We start from the raw sequence: 25364 nt of genomic DNA, 5'->3' as shown, positions 1-25364 counted from the left end.
GCTCCCTTTAAGAGAAAAAAAAACCACCACCAAAACTCTGAATGAGCTGCTTGTACTTTCTGTAGTTGTTCCTAGTGACTCTTTCCTCAGGGGGGATCATTTCCATATCTTATGAGTAATTTCTGAGTCCAACTCAAAGCTCACAAGACAGATCGTGTCGTGACAAGAGCTAGGAAGTTTGCATCATCTGATTAGTCTGGATCATCTTTTAACAGTGCTGGTTCGTGTCACCTGTCCATTTTCTTACTTTTTCCTAACCGCTGAGGGGGGAAGAAATAAAAAAAAAAACCCAAACAGCCTTGAGACAGCATTAGGCAAATACTCTTGCAGTCTTGAATGGTCAGCAAAGGCACTGTGGACAAATTTTGTGGGTGTGGGTGAGCAGAATTGGAGAGGAACCCCAGACCACACATAAGACCAGACTCCTACCCCTGGAACAGCGACTTTATAGCTGATGCAATTCATATTTATAGTAGCAGACCAAAAAAAGCCTGAAGGTGTGAAAAAGGGTGCAGCCACCAGTCTGAGCAAGCACATACATTGTGGTCTTTTGGTGCATGTCCCATCTCTATGTCCCACCAGCCCTTCCTGGAGCACCTTTAGTGGTATTTGCAGTAGCCCGAAAGATAGTTGTATGAGGGTTTTGGTGCCCTGAGGTCCAGTTTTCACCCCCCTTCCAGAAAGCATGGCTTAAGTATCAGAGCTTCAGTTCTCATTCGGTTGTGGGGGCAGATGCTGAACACAGTGGTAACCAATAGAATAAAAGGTCAGGACCAGTTTGCTGGGGGGTGATGGCAAAGGGTGATAGCATGAAATGCTCGCAGCATTCGGTGATTTGCAGAGTGATGTAGGTCATGTAACACATCTTCCCAACCCCCACCCCCAGTCTAATAGCATATAGAAAAATATAATAATTTTTACTTGTAATAATGAATTATATTATTATACGCTGGGGGATTGAAGGCAGATGCCTGGATTTTTCCCAGTGGGCTGAAGGGAGGTTCAGGTTTGGTTTTGTTTTATTTATTTATTTATTTTTTAAACCAAAGCCAAAGAACCATGAGTCAGCTTGATCTTTGCTGTAGCAGTTCCTCTGCTGTGGTCCCCAGGCATTGTCTAACAGACACCTGCACCTCCACTAGGATGGATGAACCCAGAGACTGCTGTATAACCCATGCAGGCTTATTTTTGTCACCCCACCCTTGAAGAAACACTGTAGGGAGTCTCTGCATGTCCTTAGGAGTCAGTGGTAGGGTAAAGGAGGGGATGCTTTCTTCTTTCCTCTCTTAGGGAGAGAGTCCTGGGAAGACACTGTGTTGCTGATCTCAGGAGCACGTTCTCTGTGCCAGGGCCCACTAGCACCACGTGCAATTCCTCATAGCAGCCAGATCTCCAGGGAGGAGGAAACAACTCAGTTGCCTCTTTCCTCTTTCTGTTTTATGGTTGCTGACGTTTATAGCTGCTCTACAGGCACTCTCTGCCTCCCTGGCTGAATGAAAGTGTATTTTTAACCCTTCCTTTCCCAGGAAATGTCAGTCTACCTTGCTACTGTCTCAGATGCTGAGAAGGATAAATACTGTAATGGGGCTAAGGTTGAAAATTAAAATAGACTAAGTGAGATCCTCAACCAGTGTTGACTGTCTTGGCTTTAGTGGTTTCACTGCAGGGATGCTATTTTTTACCCTTTCCTTAAGGTGATCCTTCAAGGTCAGATCTCAGTTTTGGGACTCATGCATTTGGTTCTGACTCTTCAACTTGGGCTGTCCTCTCCCTTCCTTTGGGAAACTAAAAAAAAAAAAAAAATCTTACACCTTATCCATACGACACATGTGCAGTGCCTTAGGCCTGTCAGGAGAAGTCAGCTTTGAAGTTCTAAGTTTGTCTTTTGTGGTTATGTTTTTTTCAGGCCAAATACAGAACTGTTTGCACGAGTCTTATAAAGACCCAGAATAAATCCAGTGAATGCCAATGAACATTTCTGCACTGTGTGTTTCCCCACTGTTGTGCTTAGGCACAGAGTTGTGCTTGGGCAGCGGGACCAGAAAGTCTGAGAGGCTAGTGGGAGATGGCTGGACACTGGGAAAGAAAATAGGAAGCCGTATACACAAGCCTGGTAAAAAGAAGTGATGTTTATAGCTTGGGGACCTCATTGCTGCAAGTTGTTAGGGAGGTCAGTGCCTTCAGAAAATAAGGATTTGAGTGTTGTATGGACAGTAGGGACAACCAGAGTTAAAAAGAAAGAAATTCTCCAAAGTGGAAACTTTGGTGTAGGAGGCCCCTTCTTTGTAGAACATCTGGCAGGATGAGACCCTGCTCTGGGACCAAAGATGGTTTCCACTGGAAAGAGCAAATGAAGGTTTTGGGCTCTGTGAGGATCCCCTACAACATCTTTCATGTCTGGCTGTTGCTTCTGGCTGTTGCTGCCCTAATGAAGTTACATTGCAGTAATCACAGTGCATTACAGTTCAGAGTTCAAAAGTCTCCTTTTCCCCCTGTCCTTCCCCTCCCTCTTCCCCCACCCCCTTTTCACCCTCTATCTTCCCCTCTCTTTTCTCCCCCTCTCTTTTTTTCTCTCCCCATCCTCTTTCCTCCCCGCCCCCCCTATTTTCCCCTGTGCATGACTTTTCTTACTGCTGCATGGGGTTTGCCTGGGGAGTTGGCTGTGCAAAGGTTTATCTGTGATGGAGGTGCATTGCCATGCCTGACAAAATGATACTTTATGTAGTTAGGCACCTGTGGGCCCATGTTTTACTTTCCCCAAGCTGTGACTCTTCAAGCTCATGCTGCAGATGTTTTGGACTTTACTTTGCATAGTCTCTTTCTTTGTGTACTCTCAGGAGAAACCAGGTGCTGAAGAACAGGGAGAAATCTTGTCTCTGGGTGTTTTAAGCACCAGCTATCTCTGGTCTCCAGGTGCCTGCAAGGGTGGTACCAACTGTGGGCAGGTGCTGGTCTCTCGCTGACTTCTACTAAAGACATTCTGACTCTAAGGACTTGAAGGTTTTCTTCTTTCTCTTTGCAGTTGGGAGCTCATGTCCAAGCTCCCTTGCATCTTTGTCTGTTCACTTCATGAACATTCTGGCTGTTTTTCCCCAGTGAGCTGTCATCCCTGAAGCTCAGGGCATGCTGTGCTTCCTGTCCGTGCCTCTTTCAAACAAGCAAATCTTGTTAATGTGACTGCAGGGAGCACTTGCCAGTGCTGTCATGCTGGTCCAAATGAGGATCAGAGCCCTGTGTTGCCCTTTTCTCCATCAGTTTTTGATCTGTGTGGTGGAACACCTAAGCTGAGTTAAAGAGGTAGGGCAGGGTCTCTGGAGCTTGGTGGCCACATCAAGTGCAGCACCAAGGCCAGGTCTGGATCTGCTTATTGCCTCTAGCAGGGACGTCTTGAGGGAGTGGGGATTCAGCTGAGGGATTTCAAGAAGGCATAGGTACACCTAACAAGAAGGCATAGGTACACCTAACATTTAGGCATTATCAAAGGGTCCTCAACTGCTCTGCTGCTCTCAGAGTCTTTGCCTATTTGTTAATCAGCTTGTCAGGCTTCATTGTTGAGGTGGAGCCACATGTCACACAGGCTTGGTGTCTTGCTTTTCTGTGGTTTCTTTTCAGCCCTAATATGCCTGTGGATGCTGGCTGCGAGCCCACCCAAATCCTGCATGTGTCCTCGTTGCTGTGGGCTCCCAAGGAAACTCTGGAAGGAAACCCCCCCCTGCTTCTGCTGATTGTGCAGGTCTGCCAGCAGATGCTGGAGACCGTGATGGAGGTGGCAGAGTAGGCATTGTCCTCCTGTCTCCTGCATAATCAACCACAGCCATTGATGAGAAGTACAGTCTTGTGGCAAAAGCTCAAATATAGGGGAGCAGAAATCCCCAGCTTTACCGTAAGTTTTCTGTGTGACCATCAACAAGTCAATTGTTGTGGGTTCCTCATTGCAGGGTGGAGTTACTATTTCCTTGATGTGCTACGCCATGTGTTCTGGTGGGGTGGGATATATGAACCTGTGTGGAGGTTACCTGGAGTTGAAGGAGTATGTCTTGCATCTATGCTGTGATGCTTGCAAGGATGGGTCCCTGTGCAGTGTCCATTTGTTGCTCCACATCCAAAAGAGGGAGATTTCTCCTTTTTCAGTGTGGAGAGCTGTAATCAGTACATCTTCAGTCTTTTTCGCAGCAGGTCTGTGCTGTGACAGTGATGCATTTAAATAACCCACCCACAGCAATATTGCTTGGATTTTTTAAAAATCCAGACTGCTGCAGAAGGGAGGGACATGAGCATCCCATTAACAAGCCTATTATGGCTGAGACTTACCACAAGTAGCAAAGTGAGGTTTGCGTAATCCAGGACCCAAACTTAACAAAGTCTACTGATCCAAACTTAAATCTCGTGCCTGAACTTCTGGACCTCTCTGTTTCTGTCAGTGGTGTGTGATGGTTGCTCAGTATTGCACACACAATGCATTAGTTGGCTATGCCTGGCTTCAGACCTTGTTGTGATGAATTCATTCCCCTTGGCTGTTGAAGGGCTGGGTTTGGAGGTCTTCTCCAGACCTCTCTGCTAGCCATGCTCAGTGTCCCCATCCTTCTAGGTTGCAGCTGGCTGGTGCTGCAGCTGCTGGGTCTGTAAATCAGTAGCATGCTCCTGAATATGTGCTGCATAATGACTGGTGCATATTCATGCTTGTGACAGTATTGTGTCACCCTGCTAATAATGTGTCCCGGTGAGAAGGCGAGCAGGGACGGGGTCCCAGCAGCAGTGCCTGTTAGCTTCCTTTTATCTCCTCTTTGCGCTGCCTCCTTGTCATTGGCTCCCTAAGATGCCCCGTCACTTGCTTTTGTAATTTTCCCCAGCTCTTCTCCCAGATTTGCTAAAGCAAGCCTTGCAGGTTTGCTTTTTGCTGTGGTACCTTCTTCCCCTTCATCCCTGCTCTGCTAATAAATAAGGGGGTGTGCCTGCAAAGGCACTGCAAGGGCTAAATGAATGCAGGAGGATGATCGTTATATTTGATCTCATAAATTAAATGGCTTGCTAATAAAGAAGGCACTCTGGAAGTATCTGATTTTGGCTGTTTGGGGTCACTCAAGCTGTTCCTTTGAGCTCTGTCTTTGAACGAACTGTATGAGCAGCTTTTTATCTGTTTCCCATTGGGAATGGAAAGGCAAGAAGGAAACTCAGTCTTCTTCCCTCATCCCAAGATGGACTGTCCCTCACCCACAACTAGCCTGCAGAGACGACACTATTGTACTTGTGCTGCTCTACCCCCTGTCTTGGAAAAATGAGGGGGGAAAAAAAGATGCTGTACCACTTTTCCCTGGAAAAGATAAATTTTCAGAGGATATGATAAGCGACCTGTGATACACCACATGTGAGAGGATGGATGGGGGTTGACGCTGCTTTTTCCCTTCCAGTACCAGATCTTAGGTGCTGTCCAGGGAAGCTGCTGGAGCCAAGTTGGGTACTAACCAAAGGGCACCCCAAGATACGCCTGTCTGAGTCCAACCCGGCCAGAGCTGGCTGCCCCTGCAGAGGGATCCCTCTCACTCCTCCTCTGTTTCTTCTTCTAGGGGGACTTGAGCCGTCCCCAGACAAGAGGACCCTATTTCTCTGCCGTTAGCCATCCAGAGGGTGAGTGCCACATAAGCAGGAGCAGACGGTGCTCCTGCTGTCCCAGGATACTCCCTTGTCTGCTTTTCTGCTCTGGCCAACAGCTTCTGCCTCTTCTCACCCAATTGCAGTGCCACTGGCTTGCTATCTGGATGTTTCTGCTGCAGGAGCTGTAGTGCAACAGGACATGTGCTATGTGCGCCATTTCATTCCTGGAGAGCAGAGCTCACTTGTAATTACTATTGTAATATTATTTTGCTCCAAAACCTGGCCTTTTTAAAAGTCTGTTAAATGTTAAAAGAAAAAAATTAAAAAACTAAAAGCATTATCAAAAATATTCTTGGAACTTCCCAGCTGCAAATGCCCTGTTTCCTTATCCATTTATTTGCTGTGAAAATACATATGTGTTAGGATTTAAAGCAAGCAGGAAGCTGAACAGCCAGACCTATTTCCATTGCAAATTCTTCTCACTGAAAATGGCTTGGATGCATTTCCTGAAACCAGATTCGTAATTTTTCCCTGTCAGCAGTTGTTTGGGAGGAACAGGGAAGGATGGGGAGGGAGAGGAGAACGGAAATCTCACAGGGGGAATGCATTGCTTGACTATAGGGTATGTTTCTTTGGCTTGATACGCATCTCTGGTGCTCAGGTTGGGACTGGTCCTTTTCTTAAGTGATGTACAAGGCTACCTTATGCCAGTGGCTTCCCCATTTCTTGTAGCTGTGCTTCAGGTGGGGAAAACAGCAGCGGTGCTCAGCCTGCCCCTCTGACCCCAGCCCTACTTGTATCTCCCATTGCTTATCTGTGCATCAGAGCATCTGCCCCTCTGCCAGCCGCCTGTGTCTGTGACCCAGTTGTGATTTCATTAGGATAATTGGAGAACAGGGTGCCTCTTATAGCACTCTGGGCTTTCCTGCTTGATGTACCCCACCTCCCCAACCATCTCTGCCCAGGGAAGCAAGGCTGAGGGGGAGCTGCCAGTTCTGACAGCCTGACACAAAGACCCAGCAGGAGACCAGCACCTTTCCCATGCAAAACCTCTACTGAGAGCTTTTTGTCTCATGTGAAGATGCCGAATGAGAAGTCATGTTGCCTGAATTTAGTTCCTGGCTTTACCACCCATTGATGACTTTGGGCCAGTCCCTTGGCTTGTTTACATCCCCTTGCCTGTCTGTACAACTAGGAGGATGGTGTTTTTGTTCATGGATGGTCACCACCCCCAGCTCTAGCACTGGGTGCTCCACCTCTTGCATCTCAGTGGTGAGATCTGAATTTGTCCCTTCTCATGCTGGTGTAGCAGAGAGCCAGGTGACTGCAACCTGCCATAGCATGATGGTAGGTCCCAGGAGAGGTTGAGTCTTTCCCCAGCAACTTGCCTGGGGCTGCTGCTTTTGTGACCAAGAGGACCAGGCAGAAAACATCAGATACCTTAGGAAACCATCCTGGAGACAGCATCTCTTGTAATCCCACCCCATTACTGGGCAGCATTTTCACCAAAGCCTCATGTTCTCTGTCCCTGTTAATAGCTGTAATTACAGAGATCCACTTAACACTGGTGCTATGTTTTTGTCTGGTCCAAGTCTCTACTTCATTCCACCTTATATCTTGTGGGAAAATCAATACAATTTGGTACTGAGTCTAGCAAGTCAAGAGATTGCCCAGAGCCTGGTTTCGTGGTTGCCTACCACACATTTTAGCAGTTATTGTCTATAATGTGGGTCTTGTTTTAAATTTTCCTGAGTACCTGTCCATCTCTTTGTATGCTAAAGGTACATCACGCTGCCTTTCACCCATCCCGTTTATGTTTGTAGATGGGATTTTAATGCAAAGGAAGGTTAAAAGCTGCCTCTTCTCTTGAGCTCCACCCTGGCCTCTCCATTGCACGGAGTATGTTCTTAATTTGTTTTTCTGAAAGAGGCTGGGAGGCTTGGGAGAATTCACTCTTCAGGGGTGAGGTGGAGAGCTGCCAGTCCAGGCAGGGAAGCGTCTGCCTCTGAACCACCTGCTCGGCCCTGGAAGGCTGGAGAGGAGATGAAAGCAGAGGAGCCCTGGCAGTCTGCAGTCTTCTGCACCTCAGCAGTGAGAGCTTTTCCTCCCCCACACTGCTTTCCCACATGTGTTGGCAGAGTCAACACTAGGTCCTAAGTCCTGACTGCAAGATAATAACTCAGTTTTTATCTAATTGTCCACTGTGGTCCCAGCTTGCTTCATGGTGTGTTTATGCCTTCACACATCTGCCTTTACCAGGCATTCAGACAAAACTCCAGCTCCTCTTTCCTTACGCAGGCTACTCTTGCTCATCTAGAATCTCAAACAGCACTTGTGTTAGGTCATAAATCACGGGCATAATTTAAAAACTGTCTTTGATTTCTTCAAACTGCTCTCCCTGCCAGATGCAGACAACTGGTGTTTTCAGCTAGTGACTTGGATGCTAGCCCAGGTGGTCTCTCCCATCTGCATGTGACTTTCTAAGGGTCTGTGTTCAGCAGTGGGGTAGGACATATCATTTGCTTGCCTGTTCCCTTCAGTCCTTTCCCGGCAGCTGGTAAGCTGCAGAGCAGCATGCTTGCTTTCTTTGGAAGTTAGCATGGAAGGTTCGTTCTTCTGCAGAGGCTATGGTGGGACAGTTCCTTGCCTTCAGGGAGAAGGGTAGAGTGGTGGTGGTGGGAGGTGAAGATCCCACCGTGATTTGCAAGCATGTCTCAGCACCTGCCAGCATTCCCTGCCAGCGTGCTGCTCCCCATGCCATAATTCATGATGCTGGAGACATGGGCATAAGCAGTACTGAGTTTATAAGCTCCTGAGATAAGGGGCCTGCTAATCTTTCTTTGGAGTATAGTAATTTTGGTGGCCTGTATTGGCTGGGGGGGCAGTTCCTTCATCCAGAGGGAAAGCTCTTGAGTAGCTGGTTTGTTCTTTGTGTTTATTACGTTACTGACTTGTGTAGGTTGTTTGCTGGTTTGGGTGGTTTATGCATAGCTGCCTACCAGTTGTTTTTCTTATAGTAAGCTGGCAACAAAGAACTTTAAGAATATTTATTATTTGAGGGGGGAAGCCAGAAGAGTGTAGCCGGACCCACTTACTGCTAACAGCTGGTGATTGCACAGCTTTGTCTTTAAGTCAAGTGTCAGACTGCTGAAGCAGGAGCAAGGGAACAGAAAACAGGCAGCAGCTTTGGTGAGGATGGTACTATCTTGTTTTCCTTTGTCCTTCCATCTCTTCTGGAGAGGGAAGACAAGGAGGTACTTCACAAGCCCTTTGTGGTTGGGTACTCTCTGGCAGAGGGACTGTGTTGCCAGAGGTGCTTCAAATGGAAACTGTGAAGACTGGGCCTGATGCAAGGACCTGCCCATGCCTGTTCAAGACCTTGTGCAAAGCCATGGCTTGCATCTTGCTGCTGGGACATGTTTATGGATGCTGTGGAGAGGCAATCCCTCTCTTGCAGACCTGCCTGTGCCTCGACCCTGCCTGCAGTTTTCTGCTATTCTTCCTCCGAGATTTCTCCCTGAATGTGTGCCTGTGTTTTGAGCCTCCTACATGATGTCATTCCTTACCCCTTTTTTTCCACTGGAGCAATATTTTTTTGTGCTCAGTCTCTTGGGACAGGCTGCCTCTTCCTTCAGATCTTGAAGAGCTGGCAGAGGATGGAAGAAGCCACTCTGTTCCTCTTAGGGTTTTTTCTTTTTTCCCCTAATAGAAGACATTTATTATCTCCAAGTCTTTTCTCCAAAGCAGGGCCATCATTTTATTCCATCTTTGGCATCCCTCTCTCTTTTTTTTCATCTGTGGGCTGTGTTGCCTGAATCTGCAGGTACTCAGCCAGGAAACCAACAAGCACGTTGGGTTAGATTTGTAGCCCACTTGTTAGCTTAAAAGGAATAAGTAAATTAAAATGAAGCATTGGCTAGGCTGTGATTTGTAACAGAGCATCAGCTTGCCAGCCTTGTTTCCCCGATCTCTTTCAGGCTGGGCAGGTCATGGAGAACATCAGCATTTTGACCCTTGAGTGAAAACGAAAGGTGGCATTTCACACTGCTGGAGAGGTTCCTTCAGTCCCTCCAGAGGCTGTATTTTGTGACGCTGGTGGCAGACTTGTGCATGAGCAAATGGAGGTGCCTGGACGGTCACTGGGGTGAGCCAGCAAGGTTCGCCTTGTCAGTGTTCTAAAATCACTAAGTAGGATTCCTGACTTATGGGCATGGTGGACTGCCGGTAAAAGGCTGAGATGAGAGTTGTTCTCCTAAAGGACTGCAGACCACTTCTGCCTGCAGAACATCTGTGCTGAAGGGAAATAAAATCAAGCACTGTGACATTTGTGATCAAGGGCTCCTTGATTCCTGTGGACAGGGCTTTTGGAGGAAAGAGTGACCAATCTAAGATGTGTCCATAGAGGTTTGCAGAGGTGAAACTGACTTCTGATGCCTTTAAATGCAGAGACTCCCAATGGACAAGTAGAGGGTAAATGTTCAGTAATGAACAGTTGTAAAAATTCTGTTGTGGTTGGCCTCAGTATGCCAGTGCCACACAAAAAATCTTTCTGTTGGCTTGTTCGGTTGTCTTGGTATCTGTCCTGGGGGAGAAACAAGGCAACTGGAAGAAAGGGAGGACACAGAGAAAGTTCCTTCAGTGATTCTGTTGGAAGAGTATCAGAGCCTCCCTCATGGTGAATGTGTCGGAAACCCACTGCAAATCCCTTTCACTTGACACCTAAGCTTTTCTTGAAACTTGGTGGTGTGATGGGATGTACTGAAGGGGCCAAGCCCCTCGAGTTCCTCACCTCTGCTTCTGCTGAGTGAGTTTCTGGAGGTTTCACAGTCAGGTCCCCAAAACCACCTCTCCCCCTGCAGAAGAAGCTCTGTGCTGGAGAAGAGGGATCGTGAAGAATGTTAGGTTCTTCTTTGTGGGGCATAGCTGAGTCTCTGGGAGCACCTGTAACCCTGATGCCTACACCTGCTTTAGGTCTTAGTCCTGTGAAAGCTTGCACCAAGCATCTCAGCCCTCACTACCAGAGGCAAAGCCTCCATGTTGCCTGGCATGAGCAGGCAAGGGAGAAGATAAGATGTGCTTTCTGCCCTTGCCTATGCCCTCATCCTGCAAGATAAAGGTAGGGTGCTGGTGCCCAGCGGGGCTGGGCGCTTGCTCTCCTGGCTTCCTGCACAAGGCTGGCAGATGTTTCTTGTTTGCTGGAGCTGTGTGGTTCTGGCTACTGGGCTGGGAGCAGCTGCTGCTGCCAGGCGGAAGCACTCGGCGAGGCTTTCCTAGACAGCTTTGAACAGGAGCCAGGAGCCCTCTCACTACGGGAGAAAATCCACGAGGTCAGGAAATACAGCAGCAGCAGCTCCGGCTCCACACTGGGGCTGTTGGCTTGGCACACGGATCCCAGCCCTCCTCTTCCCAGACAGTGCTCCTAACGGCTTTCCTCCTCACTGTCTCGCTCAGCTATTTGATAGCCCTGTGTGGCTTTTGGGGGGGTGCAACCATTGAGTACTGCAGAGGTGATAAACTTGGATAGGCAGGGAAAACACTAGACAGCGACCTGGGTCGGGCTTTCAGATCTTGAAGAGCTTGCAGATGATGGAAGAAGCACTGTTCCTGCTTAGCGTGGGATTGGGAGGCTGTGCTTTTGTGTTTCCCACTGTTATTTTGTGGTCAGCTCTGTCATGGCTCTGCGCTGGCTGCTGAGAAATACAAACTCTTGTTGATCCTCCTGTGGAAATCTTCATGTCAGGAGAAGCTTTCACAACAACAAACAGGCTGTAAACCTTCATCCAGTGTGTCCCCAAACTGAGCATGCAAAACTTGGGGTGTGTGTTACAATTGCTCAGGCAGGAGCCCCACTCTCTCTTGCCTACCTCTGTTTTTTAGGAGCCAGAAACATTGTCTTTGGGATGGCTGTTCCTTGAACCAGCCCATGTGGTGGTGGTGATGTTCATGTTCATTGAGGAACAGTCACCCCTGTGTCAAAACCTGTGCATGCATTGATGAGCAGTCTTGCTCTTCAAGTGTTCAGGAGCAAAGAGTGTGATGGGGAGCTATGTGATAGTGTTGGTAAGGTCAGCTTAGGCGTAAGGTCAGCTGCCCAACTCTGTAACAAAGCTTGGCCGTATGTAAATCCCTGCTTTCCCTGCGGCCTTTGGCCAGGCTCCATCTCCTGTGGCATTTACACGAGCTGTGATGAGTGGCTGGGTCCGCACACTCCCTGTGAAGAGCTTGCATTGTGGATCCTTTGGGAAAGGAAGCAAGCTTGTCTGAACATTGATTTTAGCACATATTAATTCAGGTGGCTGTCATGCCTAGAGCTGTCCATCATTCCCCATACTCTTCCTCTACATTAGGACATGTTTTGCAGTAATGGTATGAAACAGTCGGGTGGGCTGGACTCACCATCCTCTGCAAGCTGCAGGATCTGTCTTGCCATTGCTGGGGCAAGGATGGTGTGCAAAGCGTTGATGGGTTAGCTGAGGCACCAGCACCTTCTAGGTACAGCGTAAATGAGCAAATACCAACATTGCAGAGTTCTTGTATGTAAATTGTCCATGTGCTGTCCATGAGTGGTGGGGAGCAAATATCCTTTTTGTCCCCCTCATTCCCCCCGCCTTTTGGGTGGGTGTAGAGCTGGGAGACATGGGTCTATGTTTCTCTGGAGGAGTCAGAGCTCAAAGCTCTGGGCTGGAGTGGTAACGTGCAGGGCTTGCTGGTGTATGTATGGTTGCCCCTCCGCTGTGCAGTGGAGCTCAGTGGCTCAACTGGGGTCCAGAGCATGGGAAGAGCCTTAAGCTGTCCTGGGTGGCTGCCTCGGTACCCACCTCCTGCTGCAGTGTGGACAGGGAGGTTGGTGTGGCTGTGTGGGCTGGGGGCCTTCTGAAGGGATAGGCCAAGCAGTGCCTTCCACTGGGGTGGTCCTGAGGAAGGACCGCCTCCTTGAGGACTCAAGTCTTATCCTCCCCATATTGAGCCTGGGCTTTTCTCACTGCTGTAGCAAGTCCCATAGACCTGAGTGGTTGTACAGTTCCCCTTGAACATCATCGTGGCAGCTGCTCTGTCATCAGCACCAGATGCAGAGCAAGGTCCATCATAGCCACTGCAGGCCTTTATTTGCAGCTGCTGTGTGTTTTGCTAGAGGTTGCAGATCTCCCTGCTCTGTATGAAAGATTGGAGCTCGTTGCAGAGTTTCTTCAGACCTTCAAGACCCTTCTGAGTTCAGCTGTGAAGCTGTTCTGCAGGAGTGATCCCCTTCTGGCCAGCAGTGTTGGCAGAGATGGTCAGTCAGTGTTTACTCCTCAGTCCCCATTTCAGCCCATCACCATCCCTCATGGTAACTGTCTCTTCCCATCCGAGAGAGATGACAAGCCTGGGGTGGGGATCTCTCATGTCCCTGAGAAGCAGTGTATATGAGAAGTTCATATATGTGAGGGCGTTCATTAATGGAGCAGAGCAATGTGTACACGATCAATTAGTGTGATTGCTTAGATTGTGTCTGTAGCCTTGCTTTCAACCTGCACCTCTTCCTTGGCTATTTCTTCTTGGATGTTTCTGGGAAGCAGTGGCACTTCTGGATGTGGACCTAGGCTATCACATTATTTGCACCTAATTTTCCCCATTATCACTACTATTCCACTGTTTAACAACCTCTAGCTTCTCCAGCAGTGAAGAACAGCACAGTAACCAGAGGTCCTGCTTGGCATCATGTTTGTGCTCTGGTTGCTCTTTTGCACCCCCTCCCTTGCCCTTCTTCAGGATCCTGGATGCTGAGAAGGGCATGAGTTTTGTTTGCCTTCCTGCTACCGAGACAGCAGCTCAGAAAAGGGTTTTGGCAAGAGGCGGTTGTGTCTGACTGCTCCCAGCTCAAGTGGGTGATTGAATTGTCTGAGTGGTTTAAGGTTGCAGTCAGGTTGGGATTGAAGGCAGGAAGTTCTGGCCTCCTTTCCATTAGATCTTTGCTGCGTTAACTTTGCATCAGATGCAGACTGGGTCTGGAGTGGCCTTTGTTGGCACAGTTTGTACCAGCTATCAGGATTTTGGGAAGGGGCCTGGTGAGCCCGGGGAGGAGGGTGGAGTGATCTGACTGTCCAGGGAGGGGCATGGGGGTGTAATCCCCGTGCAGTGGTGTTGCAGGCTGCATCCAATGGTGACCGACCAGCGGAACTGTGAGCTCATCTTCCCGCTACCACTGCGTTTCGGGTGGCTTCCCCAGAGCTCACACATGATGGCTGCGGATGAGTGTCTGACCCTGAGGTGACTTTCAGTGGGCCGGGGTTGCAGTCCAATGAGGGTGGATTTCTATTTAAACCTTCAGGGTTTTGTAATCTTCCTGAGTTGAAGTTCCTCTTTCTCAGTGGAGTTGGAGCAGAAATTCAAGGGAGGAGGTGGTGGGGTGTGTGTGTGTTGTGAATTTCCTCCTACTGAAAGGCCATGGCAAGTACAGGATGCTGCAGAAGGGTGGTTTGCTTGTCCCGACCCTAATCATTCCTGGTTAGCAACATCTTTTGCTCCCCTGTGGGGCATGCCAGCTTCATCTTGTGAAAGCAGCGGTGCCCCTTCTTCAGCCCTCCTCCCTCTTTCGATGGCCAGCGCATCCTCCATTGTTAGTTGGAGGATGGGCAGAGGGTGTGGATGTGCCACCCTCTCAAAGCTGCACTGCTGTTTGAGGTTTAACACGGCCTTGAGAATGAAGACATGGAGGTAACAGTGTATTTGGGGGGACAGGGACTTCTTCCCTGCTCCTGTGGGCACTGACATCCAAACCACATTGGCCAAGGCTTTCAAATCTATCTAAAGATTTTAGCTGCCCATCTTGAGATAAGGCAAATTGGAGACAGTGCTGAGCACTTCAGGAAAACCAGACCTCTTAAATTGGTTACTTTAGAGTTTACTTTTGATTTACACAGCCTGTACTCTGTTTTCTTATCAGTAACACTCCTTTACCTCTTGAGGTTTGCTCAGGGAATGTGTGAAGTTTGCATCCAGACCATCAGGCTAAAGGATTGCAGCATACCACAGGGTCAACATAGTTTTGTATTCAATTTGATGACTTACTAGTGGGGAGTATTAGGTTAAATAGCTCTGGATGCTGCAGTTCCATGCTGTACTTTTGGACCAAATTTCATGGTTTTAGGTGAGGCTATCTCATGTTTGAGATCCCAGAGCATCGGACTATAAAAGCAAAAGAAAACCAGTGGATCCTAGAGGCACGGTATGGGGTGACACTGAAATAAGTGTAATTTTCTCTGGCCAGATTCCCAGGGTAGTAAGTGTGATGGGTGGGAAGACGGTAAGAAAGTCCTTGACCCTTGGGGTTCACAGGCCATCCCCATTTCCAGGCCAGGCTCACCAGGGTGGTACATGTGCAAGCTTGAGATGAGAGACCAGGGTGGTCCTGGAGCAGAATACCCTGCGGTGGCAGTTTGACAATGCTACATTAGAAGCATGTTGCATCCCTGATGGTGACTTGCTGGTTTTCACCCCAAGGAGTGAGGGGTGGCTCTTTGCCATCCAGAATAGCAGTGAAGTGGGTTTACCTTGTCCCATCCTCAATCCCTACTGAAGTCAAGCAACTTAAAAAACAAAACAAAACAAAACAAAAACCATTAAAACCTTAAGAGGCGTGTCCCTTCACCTCTGCCTTGCAGAATTAGGTGTCTCTGTGTTACAGCATGCTGGGTCCCAGCCTTGGTGCCTCTACCTCACAGCATTTAGGTGCTCCCGGGACGTGCAGGCAACACCAGGAACACTCAATACCCAAGGAATGAGGCTATGCTTTGTAAATTTCTGCAGATTTCCCAGCAGAAAAGGGGGGCTGACTGCTCAGCCCTGCTGCAGAGCAGGTGGGAGAGGGGAGGGACCCCTCTCCTAACGTGGTGGCCATGTTTCTCCTTGCAGGTGGTGGTGCTCCTGGAAGTCCTGAGCTGGGGTCGGCTGGAAGATGACTGAATATAAGCTGGTGGTGGTGGGAGCTGGTGGTGTTGGGAAGAGTGCATTGACGATACAGCTCATTCAGAACCACTTCGTTGATGAGTATGACCCCACGATAGAGGTAAGCACCTCTGGGCATGGGGTCTGTCTGTCTGCTATCTTCTTCCTCTTCTTCACCTTGCCTCCAACCCAGAGCATGCTTGGCTTGGTCCCAAGTCTGAACTTTAGTAGGGATGTTCCTCTGCTTTGCAGTGCTATTCTGAGTCGCTACGCACGTGTTTGGAGGTTGCAGTAACTGACTTGTGCCTCCTGCAGAAGGACAGCAGTGTCTGCTGGAGAGAGTGAGGGAGGCAGCAGAAGTGGGCAGGGGTTAAGAGGCAGCACAAAAGTCCTCCTTTCTGATGAGGTAACAGTGTAGGGAGGGGTTAAAGGCTTGGGATTGAAGAGCCATTTTGTGCCTGTGCTTCCATTTGTCCTCCTGTGAAATCGGAGTGAATATATTGACTTCTCATGCAGGAAGTGTTGAGATTTACTGATGAAATGGGTTTTATCAGAGCTCGATCGTATTATGTATGTCCTGCAGTCTGAGCAAGAATTGCCGAGCAGCTGAAATATTGTGGCTCCCAGAGTGCTGCCTCTGCTCCATCGTGAGGCGTATGGGTCTCATAGCCAGTGTGGATGGTAGCACTGGCCACTGGGCTGTCTAACTGAGCACCCTGCCTGGAGAAGTAGGCAGGGAGCCTGGGCTCCACCACCTGTGCAGAGAGGGGGGTCCAGTCTTCAATATCCATTACACTTTTTTTTTACTTTTTAAAAACATATTCCATTCTTTGACTGCTTTCACCATTGCTAGCCAGATGCTAATTATCCTCTGCATGATTTACACCTTTGTTTGGGGGAGATGTGGGCTGCTCTGCATGAGGAGTAGGTCTACCCTGGGAAGGCAAATTACAGCTCTGTCATGTGTCTTGGACAATAACCTTCCTGTCTGCAGTCCTAAAGGATTCTCTACCAGATGTGTATAAATGCAGCTGTTGTTCCTGCAGTTATTATTATCATAATGGCTAAAGGTCCCCAGCTGGGATCAGAAATCTATTCTGGTAGGTGCTGTATGTGTAGTCCCACCCAAAATGCTTACAACTTAAATAAGTAAGACAAGACTTGGTGGAAAGGCAGAATTAGTCTTACAGTCCTACAGACAGGGAGGAGAGAAAGCACTTAAAAGCTCTTATGTCATTTGGCCAAGGTCACCCAGAAAGTCTGCAGCAGAGACTGGAATTTAATTTAAGGGCTCCCAAGTCTCGGTGCTGCACCTTGTTTATGGATGCAGTTGTCTTCCTGCCCAGCTCCTTTCCTCTCACGTGCTCATCACCAGTAGCATCGTATGCTTTTCTTAGAAACCCATTCCAGGTTGTTTTCGGCAAAAGAGCTGCTGATGGAGAGCAACCTCTCTGGGGAGACATCTGTGTGGATGGGTCCTGTCTTGGACCTTGGGGGGGCAGAGGCAGCTCTGACCCAGTGGTGTGTTGGGTTTTGGCGTCTTTTTTTTTTTTTTTTGTCTCCAGCTGGCTGCACCCTGTATGTACCCTGCAGGGAATTTTCTTCATGTAAACAGGCAGTGGGGAATGTAAACCTTGCATGGCATTTCCCAGTACACCCTCCTCACCCTGCCTGCCTGCCTGCTCCTGCCATGCCTGTGCCCTGGCAGACACCTGCTCTCCTCCCCTGTTTCCCCCAGCCCCACTCTGCCCTTCTCCTCTTCCTAAAGCAGCCATGGGCTGCTCTTTACCCTTCTTTGCCCCTGGTGCTTTTCTCAGGGCACCATCTGGAAGGTCCCACCAGCCCTGGTACCTTTACAGCTCCCTTGGCTGTGCCCCGCACCGCGGCCATCTTCTCATTCCATGGTGTCTCCTTTTAATTCTGCTTTGTTTTTTGGGGGATTTAGGACACACAGAGAGTTACCTGCCAGCCATTCTAATGTGACCAAAAAACCACCCTCCTGTGACTATGCTGCTTTAGATCATGCACAGGAGCTGACTCTCTTCAACTGGCTAACAAACAGCACAGCAATGCTAAAATGAGCAGGATAAAAGGGGAAAAAAAGAGTATATGTGCATAGAGCAAAGGCTTTAGCTGTTGCTTAAATGAATTGAGTGCAGGCTGTGAGTGAGCTGGCTAGCCTTACAAGCAGCTTGTTGATGACCTGAGCTGAGGTGTGGGATTGCTTCTCCACAGGCATGCTGTCTGCTGGTGACACCTTCTGTAACTGGGGACTCAGCAATTAATTGCGAACACGTGTGCTGAGAGGCTTGTTCTCTGGCCACAAGCCAGGGTACAGGGGTGGGAGGACATGCTGCTGGGCAGAGCAGGCACTGGGGTCCCCTTTGCCGGACCCTGCCAGGCACTGGGACCCCAGAGGTGGAACCAGTGCTCTTCTACCTTGCACCAAGGAGGCTCAAGATATATTATTGGTTAGAAATGGAAGCACATCCCTGCAGGGCACCCTGCCAGCTGCCTTCAGAGCGGTTGGCTGGATGCCAGCCCATCACTCCATGCTTATTCCCAGTGGGTCAGCAGTCCCCTTTTTGGGAAGGCATGTCCAAGAAGGTCATGGCAGAGCAGACCTAATCTCCTCTGGTTTTGTGGCCCTCTCAACAAGGTGAGGAACAAGTTCAGTTAGCCCCAGTAGATGATGATGATGTTGTAGTAATGAACCAAAGGGTGGAGGCCGCGTTGGCCCCATTCCCTTTCCGTGCCGCTGCTGGTCCTGTTGATGACCTTTGCTGTGTTGGCTGTTTGTCTGCAGACCTGCAGAGCTCATCTGATAACATTGTTGTGGTCATTGGAAGAGCAGCAGATGTTTGAATTAATTTTAAACTGCAGCCATAGCTTCTGTGAGTGGCTGCAAAGAACTGTCACGGTCATATTGCTGACTTGCACCTTTTTCATACCTTTGGTTTTGGCTTACTCCTCTTGCTGAGAGTTGAGAATGCCGCGCTGTACTCGGGGGACAGCTATTGGAGGAGGGATGAGTCTGTTCCTCTATGCAGGGGCTGCCCCAGCAGCATCCCTGCTGATGAGACCACCAGGGTGGGGAGGAGCAGTTCTTTGAGGAGGCTGCCTTGAAAATGAAACCTTTTGAGGGATGCCCTGAGTCATTTCCAGGCCTTCTCAAATCTGCGATAAGTTGCGATTGCCACTGCTGCAGGGAAAAAACCCAACTTCAGAGGACCTGACTGGATAGTGCTTACCTCTCATAGAGCCCTCTCGGCACTGACTGGTTGTGGGAAACATCCTCCTCACAGCGTGACATATATTTTTTCTTTTCCTCATGTTTGAAGGAGAGGTTTACCATCAAGCTCAGTTTGCAGCCTTACTGGTGGTATATCACCTCTGGTGCCTGGTCTGAGATGCATTGGAGGTGCTGGATTTCCAGGTGATCTTAAACACCTTCCAGCCCTGAAGATCGCAGGTAGTGGCTGGAAGCCTGGCTGGTTAGAGCTGCCTTTCCTGGGTGTCCCCGTCCAGCACCCAGGCAGGGCAGCAGCAGAAGGGATTAGTTGGGACTAAATAAAGCTTAGGAAAATAGTTGTCAAGGGCTGTGTGGTGTGGTAGAGACAAAGCTGCCCCTGGTCTGCCAGAGGCAGGGCTGGGAATGGGGAGAGCAAGCCAGGGGCTGTTTCTTCTGTGGCCCTGACAGAGAAGGGAAAACCTGCTCAGCTGCTTCCTTTTAATTTTTTTTCCTTCTTTTTCATGTTTTTACTTTCCCTCCCATTTTTGAAACAGATTGAGTTGGCTACTTAATGGGAGCTAAACCCAGGCAGAGCATGACCTGTCATCTTCCCAGGGATGCACTCGTTCCATCCCTTTGCTTGGCCAGATGCAAGCCCTCCCTTAACACATCCTCCTCCCTTTCTCTCTCCTGGCCTGCAGGATTCCTACAGAAAGCAGGTTGTCATTGATGGTGAGACCTGCTTGTTAGACATCTTGGATACCGCAGGGCAAGAGGAGTACAGTGCCATGAGAGACCAGTACATGAGAACGGGGGAAGGATTCCTCTGCGTCTTCGCCATCAACAACACCAAGTCCTTTGAAGATATTCACCAGTACAGGTCGGTGTCCTGGGAAGGGCCCCTTCCCTTTTGCTCTGTGCAAAGGGGATGCCTTGCTGCTGCACACTCCTGCCCTCCCTTTTCGATCAGGCCCTGTGGTGGAAGCACTGGCTGCCAGCAAAGACAATTAGCTCAAGTGGCCATTCCTCAGGGAAGAGATGGAGCAGACGGCTAATGTCAGTGACTCCAATAAAACCCATCCGAAGGGATTGCTTGTGGCCTTTGGGGACTCAGTAATGTAATGTTTAAGTGTTTATGGTGACTAAAGAGAGAGCTGATCCTCTATGACCCCCTCCCTTCCCTCCCTAATTAATGGAATTGTTTTGTTACTGTAATCGATCTCAGCAACTTCTGCTGGGCTCTGGGATCTGGGAGAGGAGGCTGGCAAGGGCAGGGAGGGCTGCTTGCCCCACTAGCAGCCATTGTGGCGAGGCTGTGGTCTGCCAGCCATACACACATGGGGAGAGGCAGTCCTGGCATGTTGGAGCTCTGTTTCAATGAGGGCAGAGGCGGGGCAGGAGAGTCAGAGCCCCAGTAAGGTGCCTTGCCCAAGAGGATGTACTGGAGAGCAGTGGCAGGGACCCCATCCTGGCATGGCCCTGCTTTGGCTGCACCCAGGTTACCCATCCTGCTTCTCTCCGCTGCTGCCATCACCCCTGCAAAGCTGGAGAGCCAAGGAGATGATCTGAATGCAGCAGGAGTTTTCCCTGGTTACCCTGATGCTAGCTTAGGGAGGGATCTCTCTGCTTTATGTCTTTTTTTTTTTTTTTTTTTTTTGGCTTGGCTGTGATGGGAGGCACTTGCAGAGGATGCAAGAGATGGCTCTGCCTGTTCCCACTCTGTCCACTGCCCACCAAGGGACTGTGTATCCCAGTCCCTCATCAGAAGCCCAGGTCCCAGATAATCCTGTAGCTCCGATTACAGGCACAGCCCTTTCTTGCTGTGTAGTCAGAGGCAGTGCTCCGAGCTGTTGAGATGTCTCAGTCTTTAGCTAGCAGATGTGTTCAGCATAATAACTATACAGTTGGACTAATTTGGCTTGTTTTAGCTGAACTGGAGGACAAAGGATGGGATTTTCCTAAAGCACCTGAGGGATTCAGTAGCATTCATCCTTGTGCCGGGGCTGGTGCCTGTGAATCACTCGCAGGATGGCTTGATTCCAAGCCCCGGTTTTAATCATGATGTAAATCATCGGCTTTCATCTCGTTTCGCCTGTGCTCTTTGTGTTTGCACTTTTAAAAGAATATTCCCCAGAGAAACGCTGGCTCTCCCTGGTTAGTAACCATTAGGAGGTATCGCTTTTCAGCTAAGTGTAGCCCATGCACTAAATTTAGTACTTGCGTTTGCTGATCAGGACGTTACACGGAACATTTAAGTGGCTTTATGGCATATTGTACATATAGTCAGACTTAATTTCTATGTTATACTACATTAAAAAACGGTGATTGGTGTTGTGTGTGTGTGAGATACATGTCCAGCTGCTTTTGGATGGAAATCTGAATTTGGTTAAAACGAAAAAACCAGCATTTAAATAATGCTTTTATTAGTTAAATAAAACCATGTTAAATGTTCTGGATGCATAAGCAAGAAAAAAAAAAAGCTGTTTTGCATCTGAAGTTAAATGATTTATTAAGCAAAGGAAGTTGTTATCTGTCAGGAGGGAATTGAATGGACTGTTTGTGGTCATAATGGCCTTTAAGAATTTTCAGAAGTGGTGGATCTCATCCTCGCCCACCTAGTTTTAAATTCGAGGTTGGAATGAAGAAGCGAGCATTACAGCTTTTTTGCTTCCCAGTTGGTTTCTCAACTTTGAGTGACCTGAACTAAACTGAAAGGAAGCAAATATTGCCTGTGCATCTGCAGAAAAGGTTATGGCTGCCAAAAGCTGGTTTATCAACTCAGCAAATTCTGATTGCAGGTGTTCTGGGATTTTTTATCCCATTCAGGGGGATTTCTTGATCTAAAATGTTGGAACTACAGGTAACTGCACAAGAATTTACTTTTATTTAGCTTAAACTGTCTTAAGCTCATGTCTTAATACAGATCGTAATAATTTCAAGTTGTGTTTTGTAAACAGTTGCATTTAAAGAGCAGAAGTGTGTTTAGTTTTCGTTTCCAGAAGTGCCCTAGCATTTTGCTGTTTACTCACTTAAGTGCTGTGGTCATTTCTGTTCTCCTGAAAGCCCAGCACAAGGCACTTGGCAGGAACAAAGCGTAGCTGTTAACTCTTTACGAACAAACTGGTGTGGAGTGTCCTGGAGCTGCCCCTGATGCCTTTTCTCCTTTTACTTTGGTACTTCTTACTCTTGCAGGGAGCAGATCAAGAGGGTGAAGGACTCGGATGATGTTCCCATGGTGCTGGTGGGAAATAAATGTGACCTACCAGCCAGGACAGTGGAGACTCGGCAAGCACAGGACCTGGCCCGGAGTTATGGGATCCCCTACATAGAAACGTCTGCCAAAACCAGACAGGTGGGAGGAGGGTTTTAAACAAAATCTTCTTTTTCTTCTCTTTTCTCCAGTGCTGTTCTGGAGAAGCAGGAACAGGCAGACACTGCCTTGCAGATAGATGGGTGCAAGGGCTTGGGTTAGTTGCTTCCTCAAGGCTAAATGCTTCATCAGGGCATTCCCCCTGCCCTGCCCAGGCTCAAGCCTCCAATCTGTAGAAGTGCAGAATTCATACTCTGTTAGCAGTGAAGGGAAGATGCCTTCTCAGGGCTTTCTCCAAGGCTCTGGAATAACCCCCGTAGTCACTGCAGGTCAGCTAAGCTCAGGGCACTTGACTAACCTCATCCACACTATATTTGGCAGACCTACAGGCAGAATATACCAGTGCTGGAAGGACTATGTGGGGCTCCCAAAGCACAAAGATGGAAATGGAGCCGCTGGCTGGTCCCTTCAGTGTGCTAGTGGTGGCTTTTCTCTTGGGTGGTAGACCTCATTCAGGCTGGTGAAAGCTGATGGATCTCAAGGACTTAAGCACTCCTTGGCCTCATGGTTGCTCATTCAATCTTGCTGTCTGTTCAGGGGCCACACTAAGATCCCTATTAGTCTTCCCAGCTTCGTTTATACCTTTAACTCTCCAATCTGCACTGCTAAAGACAGCACTAGGGACACCTAGCTGGGGAGCAGAGCTCTCTCTTCTCTCCACTGTCCCCTCTTTAAGTGAGCAGCTGCTTCAAGCGATGCTTTTCTTCCAGGGCGTTGAAGATGCCTTCTATACCTTGGTGCGAGAGATCCGTCAGCACAAGCTGCGCAAGCTGAATCCCCCAGATGAGAGCGGCCCTGGCTGCATGAACTGTAAATGTGTGATATCGTGACTGGTGAGTTTCAGAAGCAGGAGGTGGGGTGCAGTGGGGGTATATTGGAAGCAGGGCAGGGAGTGACAGCACATACACTTGTCTGCAAACAAATGCAGCAGAAACAGTTTCAGCAACAGGCCTTTTTTTTTTTAATGAAACACCTTTGTGACAGAAATGGAATTTTTCTGTCAAAACATAGGTAAGTCAAAATTCCCACTTTCTTGAGGAAGTGTGTAGGAGGAAAGGATTGTTTACTTTTTCCCATTATTTTGCGGAACAAAATTCTACAGAACTGAATAAAAAAAAAATGTGTTTTGTTGTGATTTCCCCGGGAAAGCTCCTTCCCATGCTGCCCCTCTGAAAGAGGAGTTAAACTGGTGTTGAATGTGTGTGGCACACTACATGTTCACCAGACTGGCCCTAGAAGAGTTCAGTTGAAGATCTGGGTGAGCGCATTGCCTCCTAATGCACTCGTGTATATTGCCTCATCCTAAAGCTTCAGAGCAGACCCGTCCCACTGTGAAAGTCCTGTGTCCCTCAGAAGAGTTTTCCGTATTAGATATATCCCCTGGGATATTTGGAACTGATGCAATGTTGAGAATTAGCCATAAGGGGGCTGTTTTGGTTTTATAAATTGTATGTGCTGGAGCCAGAAACAGTGTTTTTCAGATTGTCTGTTTTCACTTGCCTGTTTTTCTTCTGTTTCTATCCTTGTTTTTTGTGTGTGTTTTTTTTTTAAATGATGAGTTTATTTAAATCATTGCAATCCTGCTGGATAGCAGTGAGGGAGAGCTCCTATTGGTGTCCCAGTGTGAGCTGGGTGGCCTTAAGCCAAATGCCTGGGAACATCTGGCTGTGTAACCACCTCCTTCCATGGTAGAAGTAGACAGAGGGGCAATTGAGGATGAATGCACATGGGAGATGTACATCTAAGGACATCTAAGACTGGGGTATGGGAGAAAAGCCTGCTCAGGCATTGCCCTTAATGTCTTTTGGGGAGTCTTCCAAGCACCCAGACTGGCCCTTCTCCCCTTCACACAACTGGTGGAGTTCTCAGAAGCAGTGCATTTTGTCCGGAGATGCTGTTAAGAGGATCTCACTGAAGGTGGAGGTGGGCAGCTGGTTTTCCTCCGTTGCTTTTTGAGCCAAAGGCTGTGAGTGCAGCAGAGCTCTTCCCTGGAAAAAAAAAATGCTGGCAGCTTTTGCTTCCTATGAGCAAAAAACCACCTCAGCACCCCACCCCTGCACTCCCAGCTGAGGCGCACAAGTTCTCCTGGGGCCCGAGCCGAATGCTGTGCCCAGCACTTATCACTGCTAAGGGAGGTTTTCCAGATGTTCAGGTCCTCCAGATGTTCAGGAGCATTTCCTCCGGATGTGAGGTCTGGGCTCATTTCCTGCTCTGGCTCACAGCTGACGGCATGGGTTTGGTGGACGCTGCTGCTCCCCTACACTGACTGCCAGGAACCCGGTCCCTGTCACAGCCCAGTGCCCAGCACCAGCGTGGGCAGTGCTTTAGTGCTTTCAAAAAAAGGGGGAAGAAGGGGTGGGAAGGAGTCTCTTGGAAACACTCTCCTCTGTTAAGAGCGTGCCCTGTGAGTTGCCCACATTTTTATTATACTCAGGCAGAAACTGGAAACCAGACATCCCAGCTTATTGTAGCTGTAGTGGCCAAGAGCAGAGAGGGAGGAACATCAGGGCACAAAAGGAGAAGCAAGACAAGGACGCACAGGGCTTTGGGGAGAAGAAGGGTGGGTGTGTGGCCAGGGAGTGAGGGAGATTTGGCTGCATTTGCTCTGGACTCACTTTGTGGTTCCCATCATCCCTGGAGAAGGATCTTGCCAGACAGTGCCCCTTCCCATAACAAGGTTTGGGCAGAGGCAGAAGGTCTGGTGAGATGCCCAAGGCTCACCCATCACTCCACAGACCATTTGCTTGTTCCCTTCAGCACACATGGAGATGCTTTGGTGAGCCAGGTCCAGACCTCCAAGACTTGTGTAGCCCTTCTGTTTCCTTCTGTGGGCAATAGCAGAGTGATCCCAAAACGTGAGGGGTGGGTAATGGAAATAGCCACCGCTGGTTCTGACAGCAAATGGGTGCTAATGAGTGTCCTCTTCTGGTTTCAGCTGACTGGACCGTGTCTTGGAGAGGTTCCCACTGTGCAGACCGCAAGGAAAGAGGTGAAGCAAAGGAAGAAGCAAACAGATTCAGGGGAGGAGTATAGGGGGAGGGGGAGAGGAAGAGGAGGAGGAAGAGGAAAAGAGGAGTATGAGCCCCCTCCAAGGACTATCTCGCACTTCACACAAGCCTGCGGCAAACGACTTTTTTCTTTTTTTTCTTTCCCCATCCCCTCCTCCTTTGGCCTCCTCCCACCCTGGCAACTGTACAAAGCCACAGATTGAATCACAGTAAATTATTATTTGATGGTCTCGACAAA

At 48.8% G+C, this 25364-nt stretch overlaps 1 protein-coding gene across 3 annotated transcripts in view; it reads left to right on the top strand.

The window, feature by feature from the left end:
• Positions 1–25364, top strand: part of HRAS (HRas proto-oncogene, GTPase) — a 42802-nt gene extending 17438 nt beyond the window's left edge. Inside the window, exons 2-7 of one of the 3 annotated variants that reach the window (XM_064452413.1) lie at positions 5565–5625; positions 15484–15637; positions 19450–19628; positions 21941–22100; positions 22829–22951; positions 25054–25364. In XM_064452413.1, the coding sequence (XP_064308483.1) occupies positions 15527–15637; positions 19450–19628; positions 21941–22100; positions 22829–22948 (570 nt within the window). In that variant the 5' untranslated portion in view covers positions 5565–5625; positions 15484–15526 and the 3' untranslated portion in view covers positions 22949–22951; positions 25054–25364. Of the gene's footprint in view, positions 1–5564; positions 5626–14559; positions 14606–15483; positions 15638–19449; positions 19629–21940; positions 22101–22828; positions 22952–25053 lie in introns of those variants that run through there. The other 2 variants (XM_064452415.1, XM_064452412.1) reach the window with 2 other exon arrangements.

The sequence above is a fragment of the Phalacrocorax carbo genome, chromosome 5 (genome assembly GCF_963921805.1).
Source record: "Phalacrocorax carbo chromosome 5, bPhaCar2.1, whole genome shotgun sequence".
Lineage (NCBI taxonomy): Eukaryota > Metazoa > Chordata > Aves > Suliformes > Phalacrocoracidae > Phalacrocorax > Phalacrocorax carbo.
This window is presented reverse-complemented; position numbering and strand designations above follow the sequence as displayed.